Here is a 12,655-nt window from a genome sequence, read left to right as displayed (position 1 = left end):
GTTTTGTTTCAGTTCCTAGCATTCAAGAAAATCTGTCAAAACATTAGCTAAACATGAGGTAAAAGAATAGAGACTTTAGTGAGCATACACAACAAGGAATAGTCTTTGCAAAAATAGTTTGGAAAAGTTTCAAAACAAATGGATTACTACAGCCTTCAACAATCAAAACAAACAGAAAAAACAGCAAACCCCCAGGAAAGGAGAATCTGACTTTCAGAGTTAGCACATTATAACCATCCAACGCCCAATTTCCAACAAAAAAAAATCACAAGGCATACAATAAAATGGGAAAACAAGGCTTATTCAATGGAAAAGGATAAATTGACAGAAACCATCCCTGCAGAAGCCTTATTAGAAAAAGGTTTTAAAACAACAGTCTTAAATATGCTTAGAGCTAAAGGAAAACACAGACAAAGAACTGAAGGAAATCATGAAAACAGTCTATGAACAAAATGAGAATATCAACAAAGAAAGAAATTATTCAAAGGAACCAAACAGTAAGTCTGGAGCTGAAAAGTACAAAATGGAAATTAAAAATTCACTAGAGGAGTTCAAAAGCACTCTTGAGCAGGAAGAATGAATCAGTAAACTTGAAGATAGGACAAACGATATACTGGCATACCTTGTTTTATTGCGCTTCACAGATATTACGTTTTTTACAAATTGAAGGCTTGTGGCAAGCCTTGTTGAGCAAGTCTATCAGCACCATTTATCCAACAGCACTTGCTCATTCTGTGTCTCTGTGTCACATTTTACTAATTCTCACAGTATTTCAAACTTTTTCATTATTATTATATTTGTTATGGTGATCTGTCATCAGTGATCTTTGATGTTACTATTGAATTGTTTTGGGGCACTACGAATTGCACCCATATAAGACAGCGAACTTAATAAACGTGTATGTTCTGACTGCTCCACCGACCAGCCGTTCCCCATCTCTCCCCCTCTCCTCAGGCCTCCCTATTCCTTGAGACACAACAATACTGAAATTAAGCCAATTAATAACCCTACAATGGCTTCTAAGTGTTCAAGTGAAATGAAGAATCACACTTTAAAGCAAGAGCTTAGTGAGGAGCCATGTCAAAAGCTAAGATAGGCCGAAAGCTAGGCTTCTTGTACCAAACAGTTGGCCAAGTTGTGAATGCAAAGGAAAAGTTCTTAAAGGAAATTAAAAGTGCTACTCGAGTGAACACATGAATGATAAGAAAGCAAAACAGCCTTATTGCTGATATGGAGCAAGTCGTCTGGATAGAAAGTCAAACCAGATGCAACATTCCCTTAAGTCAAAGCCTAAATCAGAGCAAGGCTCTAACTCTCTTCAATTCCATGAAGGCTGAGAGAGGTGAAGGAGCTGCAGAAGAAGAGTCTGAAGGGAGCAGAGGTTGGTTCATGAGGTTTAAGGAAAGAAGTGTCTCCATAACATAAAAGCCCAAGGTAAAGCAGCAAGCGCTGATGAAGAAGCTGCAGCAAGTTCTCCAGAAGATCTAGCTAAGACAGTTAATGAAGGTGGCTACACTAAACAACAGATTTTCAAAGTACACAAAACAGCCTTATATTGGAAGAACATGCCATCTAGGACTTTCATAGCTAGAGAAAAGTCAATGCCTGGCTTCAAAGCTTCAAAGGACAGGCTGACTTTCTTGTCTAGGGCTAATAATGCAGAAGCCGGCAACTTTAAGTTGAAGTCAATGCTCATCTATCATTCCAAAATTCCTAGGGCCCTTAAGAATTATGCTAAATCTACTCTGCCTGTGCTCTATAAATGGAACAGCACAGCCTGGATGACAGCACATCTGTTTACAACATGGTTTACTGAATATTTTAAGCCCACTGTTGAGACCTACTGCTCAGAAAAAAAGATTCCTTTCAAAATACTGCTGCTCACTGACAATGCACCTGGTCACTCAAGAGCTCTGATGGAGACGTACAATGACATTAACGTTGTTTTCATGCCTGCTAACAACATCCATTTTGCAGCCCATGGATCAAGGACTAATTTCAACATTCATGTCTTATTATTTAAGAAATATATTTCATAAGGCTATAGCTGCCATAGATAGTGATTCCTCTGATGGATCCAGGCAAAGTAAATTGAAAACCTTCTGAAAAGATTCACCATTCTACATGCCATGAAGAACATTCGTGATTCATGGAAAGAGGTCAAAATATCAACATTAACAGGAAGAATTTGATTCCAACCCTTTGAGGGATTCAAGACTTTGAGGGATTCAAGACTTCAGTGGAGGAAGTAACTTCAGATGTGGTGGAAATAGCAAGAAAACTCGAATTAGAAGTGGAGCCTGAAGATGTGACTGAATTGCCACAATCTCACAATAAAACTTTAGCGGATGAGGAGTTGGTTCTTAGGGATGAGTAAAGAAAGTGGTTTATTGAGGTGGAATCTACTTCTGGTGAAGACTGGTGAAATGACAATAAAGGATTTAGAATATTACATAAACTCAGTTGACAAAGCAGCAGTAGGATACGAGAGGACTGATTTCAATTTTGAAAGAAGTTTTACTGTGGGTAAAACGCTATCAAACAGAATCACATGCTACAGAGAAATCATTCGTGAAAGGAAGAGTCAACTGATGTGGCAAACTTCACTGCTGTCTTATTTTAAGAAATTGCCACACCTACCCCGACCTTCAGCAACCACCACCCTGATCAGTCAGCAGCCATGAACATCGAGGCAAGACCCTCCACCAGCAAAAAGATTATGACTTGCTGAAGGCTCAGACGATGGTTAGCATTTTTTAGCAATAAAGTATTTTTTATTAAGGTATATACATTTTTTTAGAACGCTATTGCACACTTAAGAGACTACAGTATAATGTAAACATAACTTTTATATGCACTGGGAAACCAAAAAATTAGCGTGACTTGTTTTATTGTGATATTTGCTTTATTGCAGTGGTATGGAACCAAATCCTCAATATCTCCAAGGTATACCTGCAATCAAGTCTGAAGAGCAGAAAGAAAAAAAATGCAGAAAAGTGAACAGAGCCTAGGGGACTTCTGGGACCATCAAATACTCAATTATAAGAATCTCAGAAGGAGAAGGAAAAAAGGTGCAGAGAGATTATTTAAAAAAAAAAATGTCCCCAAACTTCCCAAATTTGATGAAAGACATAAACCTTTAAATCCAAGAAGCACACCAAACTCTAAGTATGATAAACCCAAAGAAACACACACCAAACACATTACAATCAAACTACTAAAAGACAAAGACAAGAGAGGATACTGAAAGTAGCAAGAGAGAAGAGACTCATCACATGCAAGGGATTCTCAATAGAATTATATGCCAATTTCTCTTCAGAAACCTTGGAAGCCAGAAGGCAGTGGGATGATATGTTTAAAGTGCTGAAAGAAAAGAACTGTCAACCAAGAATTCTGTTTCCGGCAAAACTGTCCTTCAAAAACAAGAAATTAAGACATTCTTAGATAAACAAAAGCTGAGGGAGTTCATTATCATGAGACATGCCCTACAAGAAATGCTAAAGAGAGTCCTTCAGGTTGAAATGAAAGGATACTACAAAGTAACTCAAAATCACATGAAGACATTAAGATCTCTAGTAAAGGCAAATACATGGGCAAATATAAAAGGCAGCATTTTTGTAGTCTTAGTCTGTAACTCCACTTTTTATTTTCTACAGGACTTAAAAGTCAAATGCATAAAAAAATAATTATAAATCTATGTTATTGGGAACAAAATGTATGAAGATGTAATTTGTGACATCAATAATGTAAAGAGAAGGGACAAAGCTTCATAAGAGTAGAGTTTTTGTATCAATTGAAGTTAAACTGGTATCAATTCAAATTAGATATTATGACTTTAGGATGTTACATGTAATCCTCACGGTAACCACAAAGAAAATATCTGTAGAATATACACAAAAGGAAATGAGAAGGTAACCAAAATGTGTCACTACAAAAAAATCAACTAAACATAAAAAAAGATAGTAATGGAGGAAATGAGGGACAAAAAGCTGCAAGAGGTACTGCAAACAAGTAGCAAAATGGCAGAAATAACTGTTTATAAATCAGAAATTAAATATAAGTGGATTAACTCTCCAATCAAAAGGCATAGATTGGCAGAATGGATTAAAAAAACATGATCCAATCATATGCTGTATAAGACATTCACATTAGATCTAAAGACACAAATACGTTTAAAGTAAAAGGATAGAAAAAGATATCCACACAATAGTAATCAAAAGAGAGATAGAGTGGCTATACTGAGATCAGACAAAATAAACTTTAAGTCAAAAACTGTTATAAGGACATTATATACTGATAAAAGAGTCAATTCACCAAGAAGATGTAACAATTAAGATATATATGCACCAAATATCAGAGCCCCAAAATATATGAAGCAACACTGAAAGAAATGAAGGTAGAAAGAGACAATTCTACAATAATACTGGGAGACTTCAACAGCTCACTTTCAATAATGGCTAGAACAACTAAACAGAAGATCAATAAGAAAAAAGAGAATCTGAACACCGTAAACTAATTAGACCTAACAGACAGAATGCTTTACCCAACAACAGCAGAATACACATTTTTCTCAAGTATGCACGTAACAGTCTCCAGGATAGATTATATGTTAGGTCACATAAGTCTGAATACAGTTTAAGTAACTGAAGTCATACAAAGTATCTTTTCTGATCACAATGGAATGAAGCTAACAATCAACAACAGAAAAAAACTAGAAATTTAATAAATATGTGGAAATAAAACAACACACTCAAACAACCACTGGGTTAAGCAAGAAATCACAAGAGAAATTAGAAAATATTTTGAGACAAATGTAAACAAAAACACAATATACCAAAACTTGTAAAAAAAAAGCAAAAGCAGTACTAAGGGAAATTTATAGCTGTAAACATATACATTAAAAAATAAAACCTTGGGCTGGCCCAGTGGCTTAGCAGTTAAGTGCAGGCGCTCCACTACTGGCGGTTCGGGTTTGGATCCTGGGCGCGCACCGACGCACCGCTTCTCCGGCCATGCTGAGGCCGTGTCCCACATACAGCAACTAGAAGGATGTGCAACTGTGACATACAACTATCTACTGGGGCTTTGGGGGGAGAAAAAGGAGGAGGATTGGCAATAGATGTTAGCTCAGGGCTGATCTTCCTCACAAAAAAATAAATAAATAAATAAATAAAATAATAAAACCCTAAATCAATGATCTCACATTACACTTAAGGAACCAGAAAAAGAAGGGTAAACGCAACTCAAAGCTAGCAAAGGGAAGGAAATAATAAAAGACTGGAGCAAAGATAAACAGAATAAAGAATTTTTGAAAAAATAGAGGAAATCAATAAAACCAAAAGTTGGTTCTTTGAAAAGATCTACAAAATTGACAAATTTTTAGCTATAATATTAGACCAAGAAAAAAGAGAGAAGACTCAAATTACTAAAATCAGGAATGACAGTGGGGACATTAGTATTGATTTTGGAGAAATAAAAAGTATTTTTATACTCTAGAAGAGAATACCTTATTTATACTTTATTTATACACTTTATAAGAGAATGCTATGAATATTTGCATGTCAATGATTTGGATAACCTAAATGAAATGGACAAATTCCTAGAAACACACAATATACCAAAACTGAATCATGAAAAAACAGAAAATCTGAATAGACCTATAAATAATAAAGAGATTGAATCAGTAATAAAGTGAAGCCCTGAACCAGATGGCTTCACAGTGATGATGATTCACAAATTTTCTAACAAAAATGTAAAGAATTAACACCGATCCTCCTCAAACTCTTTCAAAAAACTGAAGAGGAGGGAAGGCTTCCTAACTCATTCTATGAGATCAGCATTACCCTGATATCAAAAACAGACACTACAAAAAAAGAAAACTAAAGATCAATATCTCTTATGAATATTGAAACAAAAATTCCCAACAAAATACTAGCTGAATTCAGCAGCACATTAAAATGATTATACACCAAGACCAAGTGGGATTTATTCCCAAACTGCAAGGATGGTTCAACATACAAAAATGCAGGGGTCGGCGCCGTGGCGTAGCTGTTAAGTGCACGCGCTTCACTGCTAGCGGCCCAGGTTCAGATCCCGGGCACACACAGATGCACCGCTTGTCAGGTCATGCTGTGGCGGTGTCCCACATAAAGTGGAGGAAGATGGGCACAGATGTTAGCCCAGGGCTAGGCTTCCTCAGCAAGTGGTTAAAGTTTTGCATGCTCCGCTTCAGCGGCCCAGGTTCGTGGGTTCAGATCCCAGGTGTGGACCTACTCCACTCATCAGCCATGCTGTGGAGGCATCTGACACACAAAACAGAGGAAGACTGGCACAGATGTTAGTTGAGGGTGAATTTTCCTCAAGCAAAAAAAAAAAAAAAAAACAGGAAGAATGGCAACAGATGTTAGTTCAGGGTGACCCTTCCTCACTAAAAAAAAAAAAAGAAAAAAATTATAAATATAATACACAACATTAATAGAGTGAAGAAAAAAACACTTGATCATATCAACTGATTTAGAAAAAGCATTTGAAAAATCTGACACCCTTTCTTGATAAAAAACTCAAATCAATAATCTAGAAATAGAAGGAAACTTCCTTAACATGATAAAGGTCACATATGAAAAGCCCATAGCTAACATCATACTTAATGGTGAAAGACTGAAAGCTTTTCCCCTAAGATCAGGAACAGACATGATGCCCACTTTTGACACTTCATTTCAACACACTACTGGAAGTCCTAGGCATAGCAATTTAGTAACGAAAAGAAATAAAAGGCATCCAAATCGAAAAGGAAGAAGTAAAATTATCTGTTTGCAGATGACATGATCTTATACGTAGAAAAACCCTAAGATCCCATGAAAAGTTGTTAGAGATAATAAATGAATTCAGCAAGTTGCAGCATACAAAATCAACACACAATAATCAGTTGCCCCTCCAAACACTAACAAAGAATAATCCAAAAAGAAAATTAAGGAAAAAGTTCCATTTACAATAGCCTCAAAAAGAATAAAATACTCAGGAATAAATTTAACCAAGGAGGTGAAAAACCTGTATACTGAAAACTACAAAACATTACTGAAAGAAATTAAAGAAGACATAAATAAATGGAAAGACATGTGTTCACAGAATGAAAGGTTTAATACTGTTAGGATGACAAGACTACCCAAAGTGATCTACAGTTTCAATGGAATCCCTACTAAAATCCCAATGGCAGTTTTTTTTGCAGAAATAGAAAAACCCATCCTAAAATTCATATGGAAGCTCAAGCAACCCCAAATAGCCAAAACAATATTGAAAAAGAAGAACAATGTTGGAAGTCTCACTCTTCATGATTTCAAAACTTACTACACAAAGCCACAGTAATCAACAGTGTCATACTGGCATAAAAACAGACATAAAGACCAACAAATGGAAGGACGAGCCCAGAAATAAACCCTTGCATATATGTTCAACTGATTTAAGGGTGTCAAAATCATTCAATGGGGAAAGGACAGTCTGTCTTTTCAACAAATGGTAATGGGGAAATTGGATATCCACATGCAAAAGAACGAAGTTGGACCCATTGCTTACACCATATACAAAAATTAACTCAAAATGGATCAAAAACCTAAACATAAGATCTAAAACTATAAAACTCTTGAAGAAAACATAGGAGAAACTCTTCATGACATTGGTTTGGCAATGATTTCTTGAATATGACACCAACAAGACAAGCAAAAAAGAAAAGATAAAATGGATTTCATCAAAATAAAAAAACTTTTGTGCATCAAAGGACATCATCAAAAGAATGAAAAGAAAACTCAAAGAATGGGAGAAAATATTTGCAAAGCATATATCTGATAGATTAATTCCAGAATATATAAAGAAATACTATAACTCAACAACAGAAACAACAAACAACCTGAATAAAAATGGGCAAAATACTTGAGTAGACATTTCTCCAAAGATATACAAACAGCCAATAAGTACACGAAAAGATGCTCAACATCACTAGTCATTAGAGAAATGCAAATCAAAACCACAATGAGACACCTCTCCAAACCCATAAGGATGCCTACAATCTAAAAACAAAACAAATCTAGAAAATAACAAGTATTGGCAAGAATGTGGAGAAACTGGAACTCTGGTGCATTGTTGGTGGGAATGTAAAATGTTGTAGCCACTGTGAAGAACAGCATGGTAGTTCCTTAAAAAGTTAAACATAGAATTACCATATGATCCAACAATTCCACTTCTAGGTATATACCTAAAAGAACTGAAAGCAGGGACTCAAACAGATACTTGTGCACCAATGTTCATAGCAGCATTCTTCACAATAGCTAAAATGTGGAAACAACCCAATGTCCATCAATAGATAAAACGATAAACAAAATGTGGTAAATACATACAATGGAATATTATTCAGTCTTAAAAAGGAATGAAATTTTGATACATGCTATAACATGATTGGACCTTAAAAACATTATGCTAAATGAAATAAGCAAGACACAAAGCAACACATACTATATAACCCTACTTATAATGGGGTACCTAGAATAGGCACATTTAGAGACAAAAGGTAGAACAGAGTTCCCAGGGGCTGGGAGGTGAGGGATAATACTAAGTTATTGTTTAATGGATACTGAGTTTCTGTTTGGTATGATGAAAAGTTCTGGAAATGGTCAGTGGTGATGATCGCACAACATTGCAAAACACTTAATGCCACTGAATTGTATACTTAAAAATGGTTAAAATGGTAAATTTTGTTACGTAAAAAAAAAAGTTAAGTTTTTTTGTTTGTTTGTGCCCCAAGAAACATGTAAGAAACATACCAGATTGATTATGACTTGTTTTCCATAAATAATTACTTGTGAATCAAAATGCCTTTGGAAACCATCCATCTAGAGAGGAAAAAAAGAGTTATATACATTACCAGATTACATTATAAGACTACTTATAAGATTTTTAAAGTATCTCCTTAAATATCCTATCTCCATATTCAAAAGAATGACATTAGGATGGGAACCGTGTCTTCTATATATTCTAAATACCATGTAGTAAATAGTAATTATAAGACATTCTACTCTGAGCTGCAATACTACAATTTTAATTCTGAGCACAATCTCAAATAGAATATACTAAATACTCTAATAGAATATACTAAATAAAGCTGCAAATCTTACTGATCTAAAATCTAAATTTGCCATGCCATTCAATCAGTTTGTTTTTTCACATTTCCAACATGTCATCTACATAACCTTTTGGTTTAGAGGTTCACTGTATGCCAGAATCAAGAAGAACAGCCTCAAAGATGTTCAATTCCGACTTATGAAGAATAAATACATGCTCTATACGTAAACTATAATGCCATTAAGCGTCTATTTTTAGCCAATGAAACATACACACATGATTTGCTACTTTGTTGATCTGTGGCAACGGTTTGTACTTGAGGTTTGGTCTTTGAGACCAGAAAACTGGTATTGATCCTCGAGTCTAAAAGAAAAGAGAGAAATGTTAGAAGAAACATACACGCACAAACTTGTTTTTCTCAGCTTATTGTCAGAGGTGTATGTATATATGTGTGTGTGTGTGTATATCAATGTATATATACACACACATATACATATATATATCAATATCTACCTATCTATCTATATCAATGACTGCAAAGGAAAAAATATAAGTACAACCTACCAACTACGAAAGAAGTCCATGTGTACCTGTTCCTCAAGTTCCTATTTTGTGGGTATACATTTGGAAAGAACTTTTTTGCCTTCTGATTTTATATACACGGCACTAGTATAGCAGAGTTCTGTGTTTCTCCTAAATTCTAAAATAAATCAATTTATCTACCAGTAAAAATTAACAAGTTATGTCTGTTATATAATTTGGCATTATAATAAAACTAGAAACTTGCCTTATTCATTCTCAAATGAATATGTCTATGAACTTATGTTTCGCCACTAATGCTCTGGAGCAGCAAGTGATCTGAAACTCCATACGGAGGCAACAGAAGAGAGAGAGCACCTCACAGAGAAGTGCAGGGCAGGTAGTCATCAGCCAGCTGCTCCTCCTGTCATCACTGCCCTGAAGCACACAGGTGGCATCCTCTCCATAACCCTTGCACCTCCTACTCTATCCTCCCCTTTAGGGATTTAATTCAAGGGCAGGGAACGACAGCAAGTGAGTGCCAGATTAATGGAATATCCTTGTTTTGAGCAAACTTTTTCCACATCAGTAGACAATGATATTACTTTAAAAAGAGAGGAGAAGAGGGAAATTTCAACAACATGGCAGAAAATGGCAATCTAAGCAGAAAAGGCCAACTGGCTGGCTGCCTACCAAACATATTAACTTGCCTGTACAAATGAAGCCCTGCTCCCATTGTAGTGCACGATTTGTTCTGTTTCTACAAAGTTAGCTGCATGACCTTCAGAATCAATTCCTAAATTGAAAAAAAATTAAAATTAACTATATTTATTACATAAGAAACACATCAGAAATTCAGGAGAGAATTAAGTCAGTTTGAATTAGTGGAAAAGTACTTATAAAAATAAATGTCAAACAAATGCATAGGACGTGATCAGAAAGCTAACAGAAGCTCACTCATTTAAACAGGCTTAAAGGGGAGCATTAACAACCTATTAATAAACAGATGAAATTGGTGGCTATTTATCAACTGTTTATAAATATAAAATTCCTCTAAAACAGTGTTTATCAAACTTGAGACATATTTTAAAGAAAAAACAAATTCTCAAGGATCTCTGAGAGTATGTCCATAGATCCCAGTTTGAAAAATACTATTTTCAAAGTTAAAACCATTAAACACATTAAATGCAAATTTGGGTGATTACGTTAATAGTATTTCGTTATAATAATGCAAATGGCTCAGCAGATGCTTATAATAATTTTAATTATCAAAACGAAAGCACAAAAATTGTATATGGTCCTAAAATTTCTATAAATCCATGAATACACTCACAAAGCCTAGTTTGAAAAGCAGTGCTCTACAGTGTTTAGTCTTGATACTGGTTAGTCCTCTCAAATATCTGAAGCATTCCTTTACAATCTTGTTTACATGATCTATTTTTAATAAGAAAAGCTTGCTATGCAAAGGCAACTTTCAAGCTGGTTCCTGACTCGAGTTACCAAATTATCAGAAAGAAATCAATGGATTTTTAACTGTCTCAAATATTTCTTAACGTTCTTTCTGACATATTTCACAAACGTTAACATTTTGAGGTGTGAGGTATCAGTGTTTTAGTTAATATATTACCAGAAGGGGACAAAATTATTGAGTCAAATCAGCAGTGAAATATCTTCTCAACACCTTCCAAAACTACTTGTCAGAGGCATGGGCTATACTTGGTTCTTTCCATAACTGTCATTAACAAATAATATATAGTTATTTTAAAAAAATGAGGGAGTGAGAGTGAGATTGTATTTGTGTGTGTGTGTGTGGGTGTGTATGTGGGTGGGAGTGAGAGAATCTTTATGAAAAGATTTCCAAGCTATATTGTTAAAAAAAAAAAATACGAAAAAACCAAAGTGCAAGAAAATGTGCACAGTACACGACCACTGTCTACATAAGGAGGAGAACACCACATACGTGTAATAGCATAAAAACTGTCTGGAAGGATAAATAAACTAACAACTGATTAGCTGATAGGGGAGTAAGATGCAGCAGATGGGGTTAGAAACGAGAAATATTTTTTTATTGCATACCTTTTAATATTTTTTGATACCTGAACTATGTGAATGCATCACCTATTTTAAAAACTTAATTAAAAAATATATCTCCATCCAAGAAAATCTAGTTATAAGGGAGTTGCCAACTGGTTCTGTGATCTTGGCCAGGTCACTCACTAAATGTCTTTCTTCTTCTGTTATATCATCTGTAATAAGGGAGATTAATCAAATAACCTTTACAACTTCCTGACCCAAAACTTCTACGATTTATCTAATGGCCCATAGGATTTTATTCTGATATATTTTGGCTTAAAAAAAAAAAAATAGAAAGAGTTAGAGAAACTCCTTTTCATAATGACAGTAACTTTAATACATATTTTAAAGACCTGGTTCAAGCAAATTAGCATGTTGCTAGCACAAGCCTAGAGAATAAATGCTCAAAATGTAAATCTTTAAAGTTGAAGGCATAAAGTCAAATGTCTAGCTTTATGCATGCAAATAAAGAGCTTTATGCAAGAGCAAGAAAATACTTTCTGATATGAGTTTAGGTTACTGAAAACTACATTAAGTTCAGCTGTGCTTTCAGACATCCAGCAAATAACATGACCAATTCCTCTTAAAGCAGTAAGAAGCAGCCTATAGTGTCTCATTAACATTTGCGATGTAACACAGTAGCTGGAGTAAAGCACAGAAGACCTACCTAATTATTATAATGAAGTAGGAGATAAATACTTAGCGAAGCTATCAAATGATAATGAAAACAAATAAAATACAAAAGGTTACATTCATGTCACCATAAGACAAACATTAATGAGATATAACCCAGTACTGAGTCCTGCTGACAAAATTAATCTCACCTCTTACATAATAGCGCACACCAGCTCTGAAACAACTTCTCCTCGAGATGAGAATCCAATCAAAGCATTTTCCATTAATAGAACACGAGTGCATAGTAATAACTTAACTACATTAAGAAAATATAACATAT

General features: G+C 34.9%; 1 protein-coding gene across 1 annotated transcript in view; it reads right to left on the bottom strand.

The window, feature by feature from the left end:
• The window catches only part of SACM1L (SAC1 like phosphatidylinositide phosphatase), a 70,818-nt gene that overhangs the window by 16,748 nt on the left and 41,415 nt on the right, over window positions 1-12,655 (bottom strand). The window contains exons 8-11 of the mRNA XM_004419600.3: window positions 12,525-12,626; window positions 10,338-10,423; window positions 9,385-9,471; window positions 8,811-8,879 (exon numbers count right to left, since the gene is read on the bottom strand). Coding sequence (XP_004419657.1) covers window positions 8,811-8,879; window positions 9,385-9,471; window positions 10,338-10,423; window positions 12,525-12,626 — 344 coding nt within the window. The remainder of the gene's footprint in view (window positions 1-8,810; window positions 8,880-9,384; window positions 9,472-10,337; window positions 10,424-12,524; window positions 12,627-12,655) is intronic.

Source organism: Ceratotherium simum, chromosome 5 (assembly GCF_057802395.1).
Source record: "Ceratotherium simum simum isolate JZ-2026a chromosome 5, ASM5780239v1, whole genome shotgun sequence".
Taxonomy (NCBI): Eukaryota; Metazoa; Chordata; class Mammalia; order Perissodactyla; family Rhinocerotidae; genus Ceratotherium; species Ceratotherium simum.
The sequence above is the reverse complement of the archived record's forward strand: the minus strand, read 5'-3'. Positions and strand labels throughout refer to the sequence as shown.